The 21,109-nt window shown below is 37.0% G+C and overlaps 1 protein-coding gene across 5 annotated transcripts in view; it reads right to left on the bottom strand.

Moving 5' to 3' along the window:
* Nucleotides 1-21,109, bottom strand: part of MYOF (myoferlin) — a 166,170-nt gene that overhangs the window by 13,272 nt on the left and 131,789 nt on the right. For all 5 annotated transcript variants that reach the window (XM_056802419.1, XM_056802423.1, XM_056802407.1 and 2 more), the window contains 12 exons: nt 19,760-19,941; nt 19,510-19,668; nt 19,288-19,386; nt 16,769-16,930; nt 13,437-13,602; nt 11,977-12,053; nt 5,735-5,833; nt 5,114-5,239; nt 3,736-3,891; nt 2,629-2,720; nt 2,119-2,289; nt 1,110-1,258 (listed from right to left, as the gene is read on the bottom strand). In XM_056802419.1, coding sequence (XP_056658397.1) covers nt 1,110-1,258; nt 2,119-2,289; nt 2,629-2,720; nt 3,736-3,891; nt 5,114-5,239; nt 5,735-5,833; nt 11,977-12,053; nt 13,437-13,602; nt 16,769-16,930; nt 19,288-19,386; nt 19,510-19,668; nt 19,760-19,941 — 1,638 coding nt within the window. The remainder of the gene's footprint in view (nt 1-1,109; nt 1,259-2,118; nt 2,290-2,628; nt 2,721-3,735; nt 3,892-5,113; nt 5,240-5,734; nt 5,834-11,976; nt 12,054-13,436; nt 13,603-16,768; nt 16,931-19,287; nt 19,387-19,509; nt 19,669-19,759; nt 19,942-21,109) is intronic.

The raw sequence follows: 21,109 nt of genomic DNA, 5'->3' as shown, positions 1-21,109 counted from the left end.
ATCTTGAATTAGTATTGAGCTTTAATGAGCATGAGGCAGTTGGTACTTAAGAACTCAACTTGGAAAAAAAGTATAAAGAAGCTTAAAGGCTCTGCTCCTTCCTTAGATAGCTCTAAACCACTCACCAGAAGACAACTTATTTAGTTGGGAAAACCTCTATCTGAAATTGTCCAAACTATCAAGGCTAAGGCTGCCAGGACTTTTCCCCAAAGAACTGACTCCTTTTTCTCATCATTAGGGCCACCATTCCTAGGGTTCTGTTACTATTGTATTTCTTTTTTAGGGCCCACTTAATCCCAGTACCACATTCCCTATATACTTCATCTTCCTGGGGGTTGGAGTTCAGAGGATAATGGGTATGCTGAAAGGGATAAGATCAGGCTTTCTGCAGGAAAGGTTTCCCCTTCTCCTATAAACCTAGAGGTTCATTTTATGCCATACCCAGGGGATGCCTGTGATATTCCTCCCACTCATACAGAGGGGTCTCTGTCTCCCACCTTATGGGTAAATTCCCTAAGAAATTTCCACCTTTCTCTTTCTCTCCACAAGGCCTTGTGTCTAAAGGTCTTTACCATTCTCTCCAATGATTTTGTTCTGGGCACTAGAATTTCTAGTAATAGCTCAGGAATTGTTTCTTGTGAATCTTGTTCAGCACTCAGTGAGGTGCAGAATAATTCCAATCCAACCTATAACACTCCATTCTAATGGAAGATTTCCCTACTAGAGCATAATCATTTTGTATTTACTAAGCTAGTGAGGGAGTGAAACTATGAGTATGAGAAGAGGTCGGGACTGAAACCTAAAAATTCTAAGTAAACAAATAGAATATTAAAAAGACAAGAAAATGTGCTATGAACTCCATTTCGAAGTTTCATAATATGATACCACCTTGAGATAATATCCCTTTTGTTGCAAGAAATTATATAACCATAAGTCAAACCACATTCCTGCCCAAATGGCCACAGAGTCAGACTCTGATATAACATAGTTAGCATGCAATGTGTTAGTATTCTAAATCTTTACTGAAAACTTTAGAAATGGGTCACTCTGTTGGGTAAACAAGACTATTTAAGTCAGTAGTGACAAGCAATCCACAACATTGAACTCACCAAATTCTTCCAAGGTGTACTCTCGACCTCCAAATCTTAGCCTATTTCCATCTTCAGAAAGAATAGGGAGTGGCAATCCTTTAAACTTAGCTACATTGCATAACAATTGGGTTGGTTTTAGTTGATCTCTCCAAGTATTGACTCCAGAACTGTTGAACAAGGATTAACATTGAACCCAAAGGCTTTCCTTGAATTAGCAACACATGTATCTGCTCTGATAGTAATAATACTAGGACTTATATATTTATATTATTTTATTTATATATTTATATAGCTTTTTAGGACTTGAAAAGCACTTTCCAAATATTATGATTTGATTCTCACAAAAACATACAGCAAAGGGCCTGAGACAGGGTTTGAACCCATATCTTCCTGACTTTCAGTGTACCATCCAGGTGCCTGCACTAAGCAGAGCTGTGAGAATCCTTTTATACATGGAGATTGTGAAGAAGGTAGACTATTTAATTACATGAAGGATCTGTAATATGTGTTTCCTCTAACATTCCCAAAGATCAAAGCTTATCTCTAAGTAAATTGGATTTAGATGGTTGTAGTTCTAGAGAGGAGAGCCACTTGCCCACAGTCTGACACCTAAGAAGTGGACAAGACAGGATTTGACCTTAAGTCCAATACTTTATCAACCCTACCATGCTGCTTCTTAAGAACCTAAAATACACTTTGCAGCTTGGCAATCTTTCTTTGACTCTTCAGCTTCCAATGAAAATTTCAAAAAATTTCATTTGTTCAGATTAAAAGAGAAGATTCTTCCCTTGCTATATTCAAAATTCACCAGCTTTCACTGGAAGAAACTGGAAGTTTTAAGTTTAGACTTAATGAAGTACCCAATTTGTATATTTGAAGGAAGTCCTACTAAGATACCCAGAGTAGCAGCACCCTAACTTAACCATACTCTGGCTCAGGGAAGGATTGATTGTAGGACTATTGCAAATCCCTTTCTGATATAAATGTCCTTTATAAAACAAAACATCTGTGCCCTCATGAAACTTACATGCAATATTGCTCTGCTATGCCACAATTCGACCCAAATCGGGAAAGGAAGCGATTTTCTAGATCAATGATAGTTTCTCCTACTTTTTCATCACGAGTAAGTGTGTCATAATCATAGACAGAAATTTTCAGGTCTTTTTCTTGAGGTAAGAAGCAGCTTAGCTCATACATCCTAAAAGAACAAATGCATGGTCAGTATTTGCTTGTTAGGTATTTAGTAGAGTACTCGCTCAGTCAATCAATAAACATTTATTAAACACCTACTATATGCCAGACACTGTGCTAAGCACTAGGAGTACAAAGAAATGTAAAAGACTCTCAAGGTTCTCACAGTCAGTTACTGAGTTTAGGTTTAGCACCCTAGAGAACAAGAACAAGAGCTTATATATAATGGAAAGAGAATGCTAAATCTAAAATATCATTGTATTAATCCCACAACAGCACGAAGTGGAAGAGAGTCAGCTAGAAGCAGAATATCTCAGACCCCCAAATTAAAGAAACTTGACATTACCTTCCAAAAATTGGGTTGAGTGTATTTGGAATGTAATTATCTCGATCTTCAATGACTTTTTTACTCAGGGATATTTTTATATAAGGGTCACACTGTTGGGAAAATAAATGAGATGTTATTTGATGGTATATATGTATACACATATAAAACTCTTACCTTTTGTCTCTAGAATTAATACTGGGTTTTCATTTCAAGGCAGAAGAATGGTAAGAGGTAGGCAATAGAGAAGGGGTAGGCAGCTAAGAAGTGTTTGAGACCAGATCTGAACCGAGGATATTCCATCTCTAGGCCTGGTACTCAACCCACTGAGTCATTATGCTATTTTATATTAAGTCTGGTGGTACACTCAGGTGTTTCTAATATCTACATATTGTCAAAAGAGCTAATTAAAAATGAGAAAATAATGAACTGGTTGTTTTGTCTATATAATACTTTTAAAAAGAACTGAATGATGTTTTGGCCAAATTATCTTAATGTGTTGGTACTGTGAAGTTTCCAGTACCATACTAGTCCTAATGGGTGCCTTTTTCTCTAAAGGAGCCCTAGGAAAGGAAGAGGGCCCTACAAAGATAGCTGAGACTGAAATTTCAGCTGTGACTCTAACCAGCTATATGACCTTAAGCAAGTTGTTCAACCTCTCTGGGTTCCAATTTCCTCATCTCTAAAATGAGGGGGGTTGGACTAGATGAAGCCATAACTAGGGTAGGACAACCAGGAATTTGGCCTCAGGCAATAAATTGGGGAAATTGTGTTTCCTCCCCACAGTGATACACAACCTGGAATCCCCATGTCCCTGCAACCTCATGTAGTCCCTCTCCAAAGGCCCAGCTATTATGACACTGTCTCTTTTTCCTCCTACATGAAAAATTTCCTAGTTATGGATCTGGGACTAGATGAGCTTTAAAGGCCCTTCTATAGCTCACATCTTATGTGACCAGTCATGGTGTACAAACAATACTACTCTAGGATCTTTTCTTTTAGTAAATATTAGATGCCAGGAAAGAAAAAACAAATTATTTTATTAAACAGTTACTGTATTTATCAAACCACTAGGAACAATTCTAAATCCAAGATAGTGCCTCAACATTTTCAAAACCAAAATCTCACCAGGCCATTGTTATCCTGAGGCTGGAGATCTATGCCCCGAACAATATAAATCCTCACAATGCATTCCTGTGGGACACTGTCAGGTAATTCCCGAAACTGCCTGGGAGGAGCTGGCACATTTGGATCATCAGGCAGTGGATAGATTCTAAAGGAGCCCTGTAACACACACACAGAGGAACACAAGATCCAGTTAGCAATGTATCCTGTGCAATATTTGAGCCATGCTCATCTCCTGAGGGAATAAGTTATGAGAGAGTGTATGGCTCTATTAGGGATCATCTTGCCCAGTATAATCAATAGATGCTCTATGCCACATTTGGGAGAAAAGGGGGAACTGGCTCTGTCATTTCATTCTATAAGGGTCTTTCAGTGAGGAAACTTTTCAGACAACAGTAAATTTGTCTCTTCTGCAATTTATAATCTGAGAGAGTTGCATGGACACTGAGAGGCTGAATAAGCTAATTCCCCTATATATATATATTAAACCAAATATATCTTCTGCTACCTAACCTCCCTTATGTCTATTTAAATAGCTATTGATGATTTTTACTATTATGTTTATTATGATCATTTTATGATCATTATCATTATTCTTTATTAAAATAACTAGGTGGTTATCGTGGTCTTATGATCCTGAGATTATTATTGGGAAAGAGCTTACCACCCTAAATTTACCTTGGAATCAGGAGGAAAAATAAGAGTCCCAATTGAAAGTATGATGGGAGAGTTAGTAAATGCCCATTTCGTGGCCAACCAACTCAAGAGGTAAAAGAATTAAATTACTATGCACAGATATGGAGAGGAAGGATAAACAAAGATAATAAAAGGGAACATAGTGGGAGTTAACTAAAAAAATATTTTACATACTTTGGGAAATGAAATTTATTGACAAAATTTAAATAATTGTGGAAGGATGCTTTTATTGTTTAAAGTGCATGCAAATTATGTATTTTTTAAAATGTCACTTAAGCTAAAGTTGAGCCTTGGCTCCAGACTCAGAATTTAGCTCTGGTTCAAACTCATCTGTCAGACTGACTGTTTAAATATTTTACTACAAAAAGTCATTGGCATTGACCCAAACTATTGAAAAGTCCTCTAGAACTGTACCTTGTACATTTAGATGAAAATACTTCTAGTTCAGACAAGAGTCTATTACTAAACAGTAAAATGACAATTTTACTTTATTCATTAATTTAAGTTATCATTTATTTTTACAACAGTAAAACTGACAACCCTATACAAAAGAGACATTAATTACAGAAACATTTGGGTGTTATAAAGCATGGAAGATACTGTCTTCTGTATCTAAAAGGGGAAAAATGGAACTGTTGAAGTCAGCATTCTGCGCCAAGAGGATCATTTCAACTGTTTTGCTTACCTTGAACTCTCCTACCACTGAAGGATCATCAATCTCATCAGACTTCCCTCTGTAAAGCTTAAAGGTATCTGAAAAGTCTGTCAGACCCTTAAACTCTGGAACACTCTCTAGTTCACAATTATATACCTGAAAATTAATCAGCAGTCAATTGTTAGTTGAAAGAGAACCACAGTAATCCATAGGTTGTTTGTAGATTTATTTCTCTAATGCTTTTCCTGCAAGTTTTTAGAAGAATGGGGCCCAGTCCACTCCAGAATGCCCACCATACTCCAGGATTCCCATTGTCAGGCGCCCTCAAACCAGCACCCAAGAACATTCCTTATCCTGTAAGTCTAACTGTCTGCTAAACACATCTACCCAGATGTCCCATAATATTCCAAAATGAACTCCCCATTAAATCTGTGTCTACTTTCTGACTTCCCTAGGTCACCATTTACCACAGTAACCCAGAATCATCACATTCTGTTGTGTGGTCCAACACAGATCCCATTCTTGCCCAACACTTATATATTCTCTTCAGTTTTGATGGGGGCAATTAACCATCTCTGTTCCACCAAGAAATGATTGCCACTCATTCTTTCCCCAATCCCAGATGGTCTCTAGGAGTCATCTTCAAGTTACCTTTAGTTTGGCATATTCCTTCTGGATATATTGCCCACACTTTTCAGGTTCTCCAACAGATGCATAAAATTTGCTCCACCAGTCAACAACTTCTTCCTCCTAAAAATATTCCCCACAAAGTGGAAATTGTAGTTCAGATGTCTAAGCTAGGAACTAAATTTCTTTTAAAATATATTATGTGACTATATTCATAGATTAAATATCTGTGAGACTATCAGCATGGGAATTTCTGCCATCAATGTAGATCCAAAGAGTGCTTAAAAAATTCCAAAGTGCTTACCCTACATTATCTCCTTTGACTCTCACAACAGCCCTATAAAGTAGATGCTATTATTCTCATTTTGTGGATGAGGAAACTGAGGCTCAGAGAGTGACCTAGAGTCATGCAGGTAGTTAAATGTCAAAGACAGAATCTGAACCCAGATTGTCCTAACTGAGCCCCCACCATCATGTACACATCACAAATGTGCATTTATAAATGTGCAGTTTTGGTAAAAAATAATGTTATTTAGGATATGTCTACATATGTTGTGGCTGAATCATTAAAAAAGATTCTAACTGTTGGTCAGTCTCAATGTGCTATCCAGAAATTTTAGTGCCACTAGTACTCAATCAACTGTTTTGTGAATGATTGGGTCACATCTTATAACTGCTACCATGTTTGTTCATTTGTTAAATTTTTTTATCCTACTGATTTGATATTTCATAGGATCATAGACTTAGAAATAGAACAAATATATTAATTCTAACACAGAATTCAGCCTTTTGATTAATGTAAAGAAAGGATAAATCCTAGGTTCTGGAGAATAAGGTGAAAAATATCCCTCTTCTCAGTGGGGTTAAGAGGCACCCAGGTAAGGAATGTCATATGCCATCAGATATGGTTGCTTTTTTGAGAGTTATTTTTCCTTGTTATCATGGAGACATATCAAAAAGTGACTGTGATTAGGATTCTTAAGTCTTTCAAAGCTGGCAGAGGCAAGGCTCTTTTTGTTTTTTACAATGATCATGCCATAATATAAATTGTTCTGATTATGTTATCCATCTCCTGGTGGGGAGGTGATAGACTAAACATTCAGCATGCTTTGAACAAGCCAGTCAGGGAATTTGTTTTGCTTGATTGTGCATATTTATTACCAAGATTTTGTTTTTTTTTTCCTCATTGAGAAGTGAGATAAAATAAATATTTGTTAATTTAAAAAATTAATTTGAAAAGAATTAACTCATTTTTATTGAAATTTTTTCAATTACATGTAGAAACAATTTTTGACAATTGCTTTCTGACATTTTGTGATTCAGATTCTCTCCCTCTTTCACTCACCCCTTTCCTCCCATAGGTGGATAGATTATATTAGTTCTTTAATGCAATATATATTTCCATATTCTTCCTGTCATGACTGAAGACATATATATGTGTGTGTGTGTGTATATATATATACACACAATAAACTCATGAAGGAAATAGAGTGAAGGATGATGTTCTTTGATCTGCAATCAGATTCCATCAGTTCCTTCTTTAGCTAGGGATAGCTTTTTTTATCATGAGCCCCTTGGGGTTATCTTGAAACCTTGTTTTGCTGATAATAGTTTTTCACTGTAATTTTCTTTAAGGTATTAAGATAAAGTAATTAACAACAAAATAAGAAAAAATAGTTTATTACTGGATTCTTAATTTCTCCTATTGAGGGAAGTACCACATGGGGTGATATTGCTGAGTGCAACGTTTGCCTCTCAACATCTGTGATTGTTGGGAAACAACAAGAACAGAATGCCCAGGACAGAGGGCTTCACATTGGTGTGTGGTCCATGACCTACATGACCCAGTCCCTGATTTAAAAGTTCTTCCATCACATACCAACTACAAACAGGCACTAAAGGACTAAAAAGTACAGCCAAAGTAGGTAGAAATTACCTTTTCAGTTAACTGATCATGGACACGTGTGCAACAGCAGGACAGAGAGCCACACAAATGGCAAGAGGATGGAGATACCGAGAACGTAGGATTAAAAAAAAAAAGTACATATTTACTTATCATTCAGGATTTAACATTCCCAGGATATGAGTGTATTCTTTTGATTCATTTAGTCTTAGATGGTCTCAGAATGAAGCATTTTATTTGCTGCCATTCTAGAAATTACACCAAAATTATTCCCATAGAAAAATGAAGTTTATAAGGATTCTATAATGAGTTTTAATCATATTATACAGTGTGAAAAGATCTGCCCAAGCAATGCTCATATAATGAAAGAAAAAAAGATTAGTTTAGGCCTCCTTTTTTTCTGATCCAATTCCCAACCCTTTGATTGAGTTTGATTACTAAAGGGTTTTGCTAAAAGATTCTATTCTTTGTTCTTTCAAAAACTCTCTGTATCTTTGCTGATCCAAGCATGACTGCCTTGCTTTCCTTGCCTGCTTTTTTTTGGTCTGTTTTTTGTTTGCTTTTGTGTCTCTCCTTATTCTCATGCTACCTCAACAAGGGCATTTTTCTGGTCTTGAAAAGAGGTTCACATTTCCAAAAAGCTGCTAACTCTGATGGGTTCTATCCTACTACTCTAAATTTGGCTACATTTCTCTACTTCACTCTTCTAAGAATTGAATCCTCTTCAATGAGCACATCTGGGAGATGAGAAGCAGGATAACTGGGATCCTGAAGCCTGGTTCTGTCCTTTGCAAACAGCTGTGCAATGGCTCTAAGTCCTTAAAGGAACAGTACAAAGAAAAGTCTCTTTTTTCCCTCCTGATATCTCAACCTTACGCTAACTTCAGATGTTAAGATTAAAAATCTTACAGGCTCCACTGGTCATTGATCAAGCCATCTGGAAAGAACATATATTTTTGCTATTGATATCTTTTTTAGACTTTCTTGGGTTCAGCTTTCAGGCTTTATTTTGCTTAGCACTATAGCAAAAGTAGGAAAGAAGAAGGAAAACAGGAAGAAAGGAAGGAAACAAGAAAGGAAGACTATTGATAGAGAAATGATAAAAAATAAGAAATGTATAGAAGTCATATTTAGAATTAAATCAGTGATTTTGGAGAGAAAGATTGTTTTCTCTGGGCTTTAATTCTCAACTGGTTCACTAAATACAGTTAAATATATCATTAGTTTATTGATGGTGTTCACAATTACTTTTCCACAGTGCAAATCCATTATTTTAATGAAAACCCTGAAAAAACGCTATACCAAATTATTCTTGTTGTTTTTTAATACTAAAATTCACTCATTTATTTAAGTTATATATGAGTGCTGTTGGATACCAGTTCATGTCCAACAGCAAGAGAATTGTTTGACCATAGTCAATCATATATCTGTGGAAAGAATAAAAGTGTTCAAAGAAATAGGAGCTTCCCTTCTTCATAGATCACCAACCATAAAAAGCATCTTTTGCTGCAAAATCTCCCTATAAGAAAACCCTCAAAGGGAAAATTAGAGCCTTAGCCCAAGGTCCAACCTTTCCCAGTCAGCTTCATGCATTTTTTTAGCATACATACATGCACTGTTCTCGGAGGAGTCATTTTGCTGATTGCTGTGGACATGCTGCTTAAACACTAGAAATGGGAAGGTAATCATTGAATCTTCCACATTGGAGTCCAGTGGATCATTGGACTGGCACTTTAGAAGCCCAGCTCTCTGAAACACTCAATACCTCCTCCCCTCCCCATCCTCACCCCATTTGTTTTTTAATTTCAATTCATAGCTCACCAGACTTATGAGGAGCTCAAGCATTGGCTTCAAAAAATTCTATGGCTTGAAGGAGTGAATCAAGTTCCATCTTCTTATCCAGAGTACAAAGGCAATTGTAGTCCCCTTGGACCAATGAAGTTTATTTCAACCTAACCCACTCAATATATTTATATTTATTTCATCTGAATTGAATATGTGGCCATAAAGGTCAATAAGACATCAGCCAATCAGACTGATTGATGTTTCCAAAGTTCACTCAGTTCATTTGACTGTGAATAGACACCAACTACATTTATAGTTACCATCTTGCCAATGTGAGAGCTAGCCATGGTCATCTTTAATTAGTTTAACTAGTCAACTAGTTTAACTTCTTCCATTTTACAAGTGAGCAATTTAAGACCCAGAGAGGTTAATGATTTGTTCTAGGTCATACAGCAAATTAATGGCAAAAATGGGATTAGAATTTCTTGCATGAAATCAGGGTGATGGTGGCTGCCATTTTAAAACTGTTATGATTTTTTTAAAGGTAGCTTCTCACAACTGTTGCTTTTTGGTCTATCAAAATTGCTACTTCCTCATTAAATCTTAGACAGGTATTAGAAAAGCAGTGCTGATTAAACTAATTCACAGTAAGGTATGAATAACTAATGGCTTCTTCAATACTAGCTCTCCCAAATTTATAACACTATCAACTCTGTTCACTCTCCAGGGCCAGTCAGATAGTAGATACTTCACAAATGTTTGTTAATTGATCGATTGATTGACATATGCTCAGTTTTTATGGTTTGTTGCCTTACTAGCTTGGTCAACCCAGTCACAACTCAAAAAAAAAATTAGAGGGAACATTGATAGGGAATGTGTTTTATATTTCTTTTGATTCTCCTATAGCTCTGATCACAAGAAGCATTTAAGGTTGACAATGAAGGGGCCAGAATTATGGCAGATCACAGATATAATCCAGGACTCAAGATAGCCTTCTCTATTCCTATGATAAAAGCTCAGGATAAAAATAAGAGTAGTAGGGACAATTAGATAGCACAGAGGATAGAGCACCAGCCCTGAATCTGGGAGGATCTGGGCTCAAACACTTCCTACTTGTATGACCCTGGGCAAGTCATTTAACCCTAGTTGCCTAGCCCTTGCCCTTCAGTCTTAGAAATGATAGTAAGATAGAAGGTAAAGGTTTTTTTTTTTTAAGTAATAGTATTGCAATAAGTAATAAAGTAGTAATAAATAGTAAATATGAAGTAAAATAAAATATAAAATAATAACTACATAATAAAAAATAAGTACTCTTCCTCCTCCTTTTTAACCCCAGTTCCTGCTGTTCAGGCAGGCTTTGGGGATAACCCTGCACCCTGAGAATTCAGTTTTTGTCCTAAAAGATGTACAAGCTGTCATTTCATTTGGTGGCTAGGTAGGATGTCTAGTGTGTGAATGTGTGAGAGAATATGTGGTGGGTAGGGGCACTCTTTACAGATTTTTAGAGTACTGATTCAAATCTGTTCTCAAATGTACATTTTTAATACATTTTTGAAATGTGATTTTTTTTTACTGATCCATATATTAAGGTACAAGATACCAGATTTTGTTTATTATGTTGTTTTGCTGTCCAAACATTTTCAGTTGTGCCTGATTCTTTGTGACTCCATTGGGAGTTTTCTTGTAAAGATACTTGGAATAGTTTGCCATTTCCTTCTCCAGTTCATTTTACAGATGAAAAAAACCTGAGGCAAACAGGATTAAGTGATTTACCCAGGGTCTCATAGCTAGGAAATATCTGAGGCCAGATCTGAAGACAGGAAGATGAATCCCTATCCCCTTGTGCCTCCTAGCTTTAGGCCATATCTACATAGCAAAGAATTTTTTGTCTTATATTTTCTGAGTAGAAACAGTGTGATTTTTCTTTTTTCCTTTCCAGTCTTCTAGAATCAGTAGAAATGATTTTGGCAGGGGCAAGAGAATAACAGAACAGAGTCTTGTTTTAACATTTTTCTCCTCATTATTTTGCTTTAAAACTGAGTAAATTTTAGAGTTCAGGATGACTTGTATATCATCAAATATAGTAATATCTAAAAAGAGTACCATTTCTACCTCATAGATACACACAATTTGGGCATGCAACAAAATTAACAGTACAGCTTTTTCCTTCTCTCTTTTTGTTTCCATGAAGCAAATTATCTTGTAGACCAAGGGCTAGCAAGCTATAGCTTGAGGACCAAATTCTTTTTGTAAGGACATTTGAGCTAAGAATAGTTTTTACATTTTAAAATACAATCAAACTTTACCTAAAAATGTAGAAGCCAATATTAGCTTGCCTTGGTGTAGTTTGCTAACCCCTGTCATATACCATTGGCAAGAAACTAAAAATTGTCTCATTTTACTCTTTGCTTGATTGAGGAATTTCTTTTCTAACATTCAAATTCAATTTAACAACTCAGTTAAAAAAACTCCTTTTATTTTTCATAAATGAAATTAAGTGGCTGTTTTCCTGAAAGCCAACTCTTTTAGCATCAAAAATCAAAGCCAAATAATAAAAATGACCAACTCTGAAACTTACCTTGGTTGGAAGCAATGGTTTTGTGTCCTCAACTTCAATAACCACATCCCGGCTAAGTGGGGCAGACAAGATAGAAGCTGAAAAGCAATTCATGTTGTAGAGAGGGGGTCAACAGAACTCAGCAAACTAAAAAGTATGGTGGGCAGGGAGGGAGAGACAGGAGTTAAGGATGGCTTGGAAGTCACCATCCTGTGTAGACTGAAAGGATAGTGGGGCTCTCAAGAGAAATGGGGAAATGGGCAATAAGGAGGTGGCATCCATAGTGCTGTACTGAATATATGTTCGAGCATGAGCTTTTTTAATGACCTCTAACAAGTATATTCAGGGTTATATTTTCCCACCTGAATGGACTCCCCAGAGGCTCTATTCATATGTTTCCTCACTAACATACCTCTTATCTCAGATCCTTTTGTCCATCTTATGAGTCCAAAATGAAGCATTAGGAATGGTTCTAATTTTAGCCGTGATGTAATGGTATCAGAAACAAATTACAAATAACTTTAGCTCTTAATGATAACATTTCATAAGACATTTCTTGGCTAAAAAATGTGTCATTATAAAAATCTTGCATGAGAAGCATATTTACTGTTCTGCCATCTGTTTGATTTGTTTCTATAACTGAAGATGCTTTATTAGATATGAGATCTTCATAATCATAAGCTTCTTGAGGCCAAGCATAATTTTGTTTTTGTTTTTGTATCCTTAGCACCTGGCACATAGAAAGCATTTGATAAATGTTTGTCAGATGAATTCATAATAAAAATAGCTGATATTTATAGAGCTATTATGCTGCACATATGCTACCTTATTTGAGTCTTACAACCATTTTAGATAAATACTAGCATTACTATCCCTAGTAAATGTGAGAGGCTGAATTTGAACTCAAATCTTCCTGGCTCCAGGCCTAGTGCCCTCTGACTGAACCACCTAACTGCGAAAGTAGTCAAAGTTACTAGGTGTCTTGCCCATAGCCACACAGCTAAGAGTTATCAAAGAAAGACTATGAACCAAGATCTCTCCTAACTCCCATTCTTTCTGCTGTTATACAGCTTCTATACAACAAGGTCTTCTCAAGGAACACAATCAAATTTCTTCAAGGCAGGATAAGATTGACACAAAATCCTAAAACTTGTTACTTCCATGATGTCATGATCCCATTGCTATAAACACTCCCTCTACTATTTGCAGTTCTCCTTTTTTTTTTTTTAAAAAAGCAGAAGTAATTAGAGGCAAAGTTGCCTAGAAGACCTCTGACCCTCTGCTACTGACAAGCTGTGTGACTATGTACAAATCAATTAGCTTCTACATGCTTCCCCATCCATGATGGGGGATAGTAATGCTTTTTCCTTCCCTGTTTTTCCAGACAGGAATTTTGATTGGCACAAAGGACAAAGCATGTATGCCTCTGAGGTTTCTAGAAGAAAAGCTTGGCGTGAATTCAAGAGGCCATTGATACTTACCTTTTACCTGGGGTGCAATATCTTCCTTAAATGCATAAGGGTCACAACGAAACTGTTCAAGAAGGTCGATGGTGCACTGACCCACGATGGGCTTTCGCCCAAATTGTCTGTGGTCGATCACTTTGATAACCAATGGTGGTGTGTACAATTCTTCCTTGGGCAATAGCTGTGAGTTCAACAGAGTTTTATTACTTTGCTTTAGGATAACTATAGAGGTTTTTTAAATAAGTGTAAAAATTTACCAATCTAATTAGAGCCATAATTGGCATTTTTCATGCCTGAAGATACCTTCACCCCCCCAAAAAATGGAGGTTTTAAGATGAATTCAATTGGAGAGGCAATAAAAGCAATGTGATACAATCCTCCACTGGTGCAAGTCTTTGAGACACAGCTAGAACAATCTGCTGCACTGGAGAGGGCTCTTTAGGGGGAAAGGAGCTACCAGCTAGCTTCTTATTTCACTGTACAGGTGCCAAGCTCAGTAGTTTCTAAGTTTCTATAGTACTGAAGGCATGTAAGGGCTATTATTGCCCTCTAAATCTTAGCATCTTGGAACATAGCCTCCGATATCCCGTAGTAGTTATGGCTGAATCTAACCTCTCCTATTTCTCCCCTATTTTGTTCTAGCCTACAAGATATGTAGGTAACTAAAGAAAGTAAATTCTTTTGGACAGAAACACTCACCTGCCCTTTTGAGAGATTACTTTCAAAGTGGGATGAGAATGCACAGATACTACAATAATTTAAGATCCAAGGGTTGTCTTTGGAGGAGGCCACATTCAAGTCAACAAACATTTATTAAACACTTACTTTGTGCCAGGCACTATGCTAAGCAAACTGTATCTTTTGACTCCAGGAATTTTCTCATGCCTAGAATGTTCTTTATTCTCCACCCCAAATACTGACCTCCGTGGCTTCTTTTAAGATCCACCTAAAATCCCATCTTTTACAGGAAGCTTTTCACAAACCCTCTGGATTCTATTATCTTCCCTTTTTTACATTATTTCCTATCTATCCTGTACATAATTTGTACATCTTTGTTTGTTATTTCCCCCATTAGATTGTGAGCTTTTTGAGATCCCAAACTGGTTGGGTTTTTTTGTTTGTTTAGTTTTGTTTTTGCCTTTTTTTGGATCCCCAGAGCTTAGCATAGAGCCTTGCAAATAGTAGGGTCTAATAAATATTCAATGACTAGTTAACTGAACACATACCCAAAGTGAATCAAAACACATTTAAGATGAAACTGTTGACTTTCAATTAAGGGAATGTCATCTCAAAGCACCTAGGTCAATTGTCGAAAACTTTAGCTTTAGAGGATCAGCAGCAGCAATACATATACATGTTTTATGTATATATGATCCACTACCATATACATTTTATATATAATATCCACCAATCATGTACATCATCCAACTAGAAGAGACCTACATGGCACAGTCCGATTGAGGAGTCACAGGCTGACATATATATAAACCCAGCCTTGGGTTTAGATGGAACCTTAGTTTTACATGTGAACCAGAAACTAGAGGATAGGACCATGAATAAATGGTCTCTCCCAAACTTGAAACTGTCCTGTTCTCCAATGTCTGATCGAACTAGATTAGAAGCTGACACGTCCTCAGAGCTAGAGGTAGCAGAGACAGAAGAATAGCACAATGGGAACCACTTCGAGAACTGTATTTGAGACACAATCACCCTTTTGACTCTTTACCCAAAAATGCAAGTTCAGGCTGGGGTTAAGACTACATCTTATTATTGAGATGAAACCTAAATTCTGTCATGCTGAACTCTAATCTGAGTCTAATTCATCTCATCTCTTATGACCTGGTGTGATTCCCAAGGGAAAAGTCGGACAGGTGCCCTAGGGCATCCTGGAAGCAGGGACCCAGGGCCTAATTGGAAGGCAAGACCTGTCTAAGTTTCATCATTCTTTCTAGGTCCAATGACTGTTAGCATTAAGTCACTTCCTTTCTTTGCTCCTCAGCTGGAGAGGAATTGTTTCAGCTGAAGATTTTAACTATGCCACTGGTATAAGCCAGTGGCCAAGAGGATTCTATTCTAGTCTATTCCTATTCTTGATAAAAAAGCAATGTGAGTTGAAGTGAAAAAAAACAACCATCTACATTTAAGACTTGGCTTTGCCACTTACTAGTTAGATGGCTGTAGACAAATTCCTAACTTCTCTGAGCCTTGGTTTTCTCCTCCATAAAATAGAAATCATATTTTTTGCCCCATCTATTGCATAAGTCTCCCCTGAGATAATGGATACAATGCTTTGAAAACTGAGAACAACAATACAAATATAATAATAGGTATTTCTACTTGACTATGAGCGCCAAGAGGGCCATCTAATTGATCTATGTATATATCTCCCCCACCAGTATGCTTTGTATAAATAGTAGGCATTTAAACATTTCCTGAATTGTTCTTTGGGAACTAGGAAAATTTGGAATTTAACTGAGAGCTAAAGAGATGAAAAAACAGAAGGTACTGTTATAATTATTATTCATGGGCACCACTGTGACAATGGAGATGTTTGATCATGAGATAACATAAAAAGTGCTTTGCAAATCTTTTTTTTTTTAAACCCTTACCTTCTGTCTTGGAGTCAATACTGTGTATTGGCTCCAAGGCAGAAGAGTGGTAAGGGCTAGGCAATGGGGGTCAAGTGACTTGCCCAGGGTCACACAGCTAGGAAGTGGCTGAGGCCGGATTTGAACCTAGGACCTCCCGTCTCTAGGCCTGGTTCTCAATCCACTGAGCTACCCAGCTGCCCCCTGCTTTGCAAATCTTAAAGCACTATATGTATGTAAATAAAACACATTAGCTATTATGCTATTTTTTTTTACATATTTAACTAAGAAATTTCCATCTGTCTGTTATGGTTCAGGTAACTCCCTAGGTCTTATCTAAATCACAGATAGATTGTGACTTATGTTGGTGGAGGGAGTTCCAATGTAATATGTGTCTTGAATTATATCAGACTTCCCAAAGCTGATAAAATCATAGATCTTTCCTCATTTTTTAAATTAGAGCTGCAATTTCATCAATGTAAGGAGTTCTTAGGGAGAATTTTCCTCTTCCAATACAAATTGGTGTAACTTTCCCTACAACTCATAGTCTTATAGCATTTCTCAGGGCATTGAGAGTTTTGGTCTGGGGTCATAACATCCAAGGTATGTTGGAGGAAGGGAAAGCCAACCAACTCTTAAGGCCCTTCTACTATGGAGTCTCATATCCTTCACATATTCAGTATATTATATGCTTCCACATTTAATGTAATTTAACCATTAGCATATTAAATATATCCATTGGTAGAGTTGATACAGTACCACTTTCATGAAGAGAACAGAACTAGGAAAGTTGGGTGTCTTCTTGAGGTTTTTGATCAATGCTGATTCTATCCTTTCTCCTCCACACTCTATGATAAGACTTGGGGAAGTCACAGAAGCCATCTGGTAGTTTTTCATGTTTCTTAAACCCCAAGCTAAAATCTACAATAAAAAAGAGGAAAATTGTTAAGGGAATGAAGGAAAGTCAGCACCCCAAATATTGATATTCAAAAGGAAAAAAGTATTCTAAGAATGAGTTGTTTATAACCAGGGAATTCTTTAGGCCTGATTATTGTTTAGTCATTTTTTAAATGTCTAAAATGTTTTAAGAAATAATAGCACATGGTGGCAAAAATTGGAAAATGAGGGGATGCCCTTCAATTGGGGAATGGCTGAACAAATCATGGTATATGTTGGTGATGGAATACTATTGCGCCCAAGGGAATAATAAAGTGGAGGAATTCCATGTGAATTGGAACAACCTCCAGGAATTGATGCAGAATGAAAGGAGCAGAACCAGGAGAACATTGTATACAGACACTGAAACATTGTAGCACAATTGAATGTAATGGACTTCTCCATTAGTGGCAATGCAGTTATGCAGGACAATTCTGAGGGACTTATGAGAAAGAACACTATCCACATCCAGAGGAAAAACTGTGGGAGTAAAAACACTAAAGAAAAACAACTGCTTGACTACATGAGTCAAGGGGGATATGATTGGGGGTACAGACTCCAAATGAATATCCTAGTGCAAATACCAACAACATGGAAAGGGGTTTTGATCAAGAACACATGCAATACCCAGTGAAACTGCGTGTCAGCTATGGGAGGGGTGGGGGAAGGAGAAGGAGGAATAGAAAATGATTTTTGTAACCAAGGAACAATGTTTGAAATTGAAAAAAAATGTAAATTCTTTGAGGGTAGAAATTGTCTTGTTTATTTGTATTTGTGTCCCTTGAACTTAGTATGGTACTTAGGACAAAGTAAACACTTAATAAATAATAATAAAAAGAAATAATAGCAGAAGATATATAGAATAAATGACCTTCCCTCCAAAATCCTTAGCTTTCTATTTCAGGAAGGACATTTTCCTTGGATTTCAAGGGTCAGTCTGGGGCAGTAGAAAGAACACTTGGTCTAAGAGTCAGAAGACCTTGGTTCTAAGTCCTCTTTTTGACACTAGCTATAAGTCATTAGACAACTCACTTTTTCTCCATGGATTTCAAGTCCCTCCTGAGGCAATTGGACTAGATTTTTTTTTAAGGTTTCCTCAATTCTAAATTCTTTGGTCCCATGAATGACAGTTAAGTGAGTTGATCATTGAGAAGGATTCTGGAATAATAGGGTCAGAATTGCTTGGACCAGTGCAGGGAATTGTTAGCTCCTGAAAAAGCATGCCAGAAGGAGATACTCCAAGTCACTGAGTTAGGTACCTACACTAGCACATAATGATTTTCTTGGCCTACAATGGCATTGCTTACCACTGTTTTATTCCTATTCCTTCCTCTTCCCTACCCCCACCACCCAGATATACTGATATGAACATTCTTTGCCTTGTCCCATTTTCTCACCATCATTCTGAACTGCTCAGTACACTGTCTTCAAGAAAATTTTTGGTTAGGCCTAGGTAGCTATTCATCAGCTCTGCAGAAGATTCCACTCACAGGCTACCTATAATGATCCTTCACAGGCATTGAGACAACTATCCATCCCATAATCACATTACTCTCTATACAGGGGTGGTATAAGAGAGGGTATTCTTTTATTCACTAATTTGATGGACTCTTAACTTATATTGATAAGAGTATTCTTACTTCCTCTTACCCCATCCCTCCCCAATACAGATTAGAACTTCTGAACACCTCATTTTGCATGTCTTCTCAATGTTTTTCCTTAAGACAGAAATCAATAGATTAAATTCAAGAAGAGATCTTAGAAACCATCTACTTCAGTCCTTTCACTTTAAATATGAAGAAGCCAGAGCTGGAACTTGTGCAAGGTCACACAATTGGGCAGAGATTGAGCTCCAACTAAGGTTTCTTGAGTCAGCTTAGAATACTTTTCATGGCACCATGCTGCCTCCAAGTCTCTGTAGAGAATCTGTCCAAGGTGCTGGAAGCGTTCACTGTCCTTTGGACCAGTGCCCTTTTGTTAGAGACCTTATTCTAGACATGTGACTGACCCAGTCCTCCCTCCCCCCCACCTATGTGACATTTAGAATTTTTAAACTTATGGAGTAGTAGATAGAACTAAATTTGAAGAAAAGAAGACCTGAGTTCAAGTTCTTCTACTAACACATATTTGCTATATGACTCTGGTGAAGTCATTTAATCTCAGTGTTTTAGGCAACTTTCTAAAAGATAAGGCATCAACTTGAATTGGTAGAAAGAATTTCCTCACTTGGTTGTTTCTTGTGCCAGTGAAATAGTAGGTCTACTCCCTATTCCCTTCCCAGGAGAATTGCCCCCAGGAAACATTCTTTTGATTTATTCAAATCAGGAAAAAGAGAGAAGTACCTCAATAGCAGTGAGTTGAACCACAGGCCTAATTCCTTGAGGAACCATGTAGAGATTTGGAGCCCTCTGAGATGGGAGAATTGGAAGATTGGAGCCAACCTGGTAAAGTAAATATGGTAATGGTAACATCTTTATTTTAAATAAAGCATTCCAGAGCATATGAACATGAACATGTTCATCTGACCACCCCGGAAAGGAGTGAACAGAAAACTGACAAATTACCTTATCTTTGAGAATAAGCTCAGCAGCTACAAGTACATCCCCACAAGCCTTATCTCCATTTATGACTGGTTGCCAGAGAAGCTTAGGGGTGATGTCAACTTCTGGATTTAGCTTGACAACTGGGGAGCAAAAACTTCGACCTAAAAATTCATCCTTGCCCTGGGAAAACAAGAAACTCCCAAATTAGACAACTAAAATTATTTCATATATCCATTCCCCCCAACCATTAGGGAAATTCCAGTTGAATTACCACTTGGTCATTGTCAAAGAGTTCAATGACAACTTTGGGTGGGTTTTGTATGATTGTTTGTGGTTCTCCAAAAATTTCAATGTCATCAAATATTAGAGTTTGGTCCCAGGTTGGATTCAGTGTTGAGTGGATGATTTCAGTTGTTTGGCTCCGATGGAGGAATGAAACATGAGCATAGGGATCTAAAACAAATGAACAAGATAAATGAACCAAAGATCCAGACTTCTAAGTACAACCCTTCTCTATATTGACCTACTATCTAAAAATTGTCACAGATGATAGGTTGGCTGGAGAAGCTTCATGCTACCAAGGAGCACCATTGGTGTGGGAGTCTATCTTTTTTAATATATATATATATATATATATATATATATCTTTGAATGAAAGACCAAAAGTCAGTATTGTATATGATAGGTGTCACAGGATTGTAGAATTAGAGCTGGAAGGGAACTTAGAAGTCATCTAGTACAATCCTTGATTATATATAGGAACCAGAGACCCAGAACTTGCCCAAGGCCAAATAAGTAGCAAGTGGCTGAGCCAGGATTTGATCCTCATTCTTTGCTTCTAAGTCCAGTGCTCTTTCCCTTTTATACACTGTGTCTGTTTTATTAGTAACTCAACTATCAATCACATAAATAAAAAGTTTTCTTTCATCCTTGAGCATGGAGAAGTGAGAAGAGCCTTGGACATGGAGGATCACTGGACTTTAGTTTAAAATTAGTCCTTCAACTTTCAACCTATGTGATCTTGATGAGTCATTTCTCTGGGTCTCAGTATCTGATGGTTGAATTAAGCAATGTTCTTCTAGTTTTAAATATAGAATTCTAACACATTAAACTGGAAACAACCGCTGTAATCCTTAGTATCAGAACAGAGCAGAAGCAAACTTCTCTTAGGTATTTTCACTATTTCTACCTCTGACTTTCAGTGAGGCACCCCCTCCCCAGGGGAAATATGAAAATGTTTTCTAGCATCTTTGGTCTAGAATAAGTACAACTACAGACACATACAGAGAGGCAGAAACTCAGTCCCTAAATTAAATGCTATTGGAACTAACCTATCTAGAAACATGTTTATTTCTTCAAAATACTTCATTTTTTTGTGTAAGCTTCAGAGAAAAGCAAAAAGATGTAAGAAAAGGATGGTGGAAGATTCTCCATCATTGAATCTTCTCATTTTTATTTGAGGTAAGAAGCCTGGATCCACGATTTTCTGAAATACCACCAGATGGCAGTCTACCACCATGTGTCCCCCAGCTTTTTAGAAATGACCAAATAGGGAAATAATAAACATCTTACCGTAAAATATTGCTGACTTATTGTATAATAATGTTTCAGGATTTTAAGT

Source organism: Monodelphis domestica, chromosome 1 (genome assembly GCF_027887165.1).
Source record: "Monodelphis domestica isolate mMonDom1 chromosome 1, mMonDom1.pri, whole genome shotgun sequence".
Taxonomy (NCBI): Eukaryota; Metazoa; Chordata; class Mammalia; order Didelphimorphia; family Didelphidae; genus Monodelphis; species Monodelphis domestica.
Note: the sequence above shows the minus strand (reverse complement) of the source record. Positions and strands in the feature narration are given on the sequence as shown.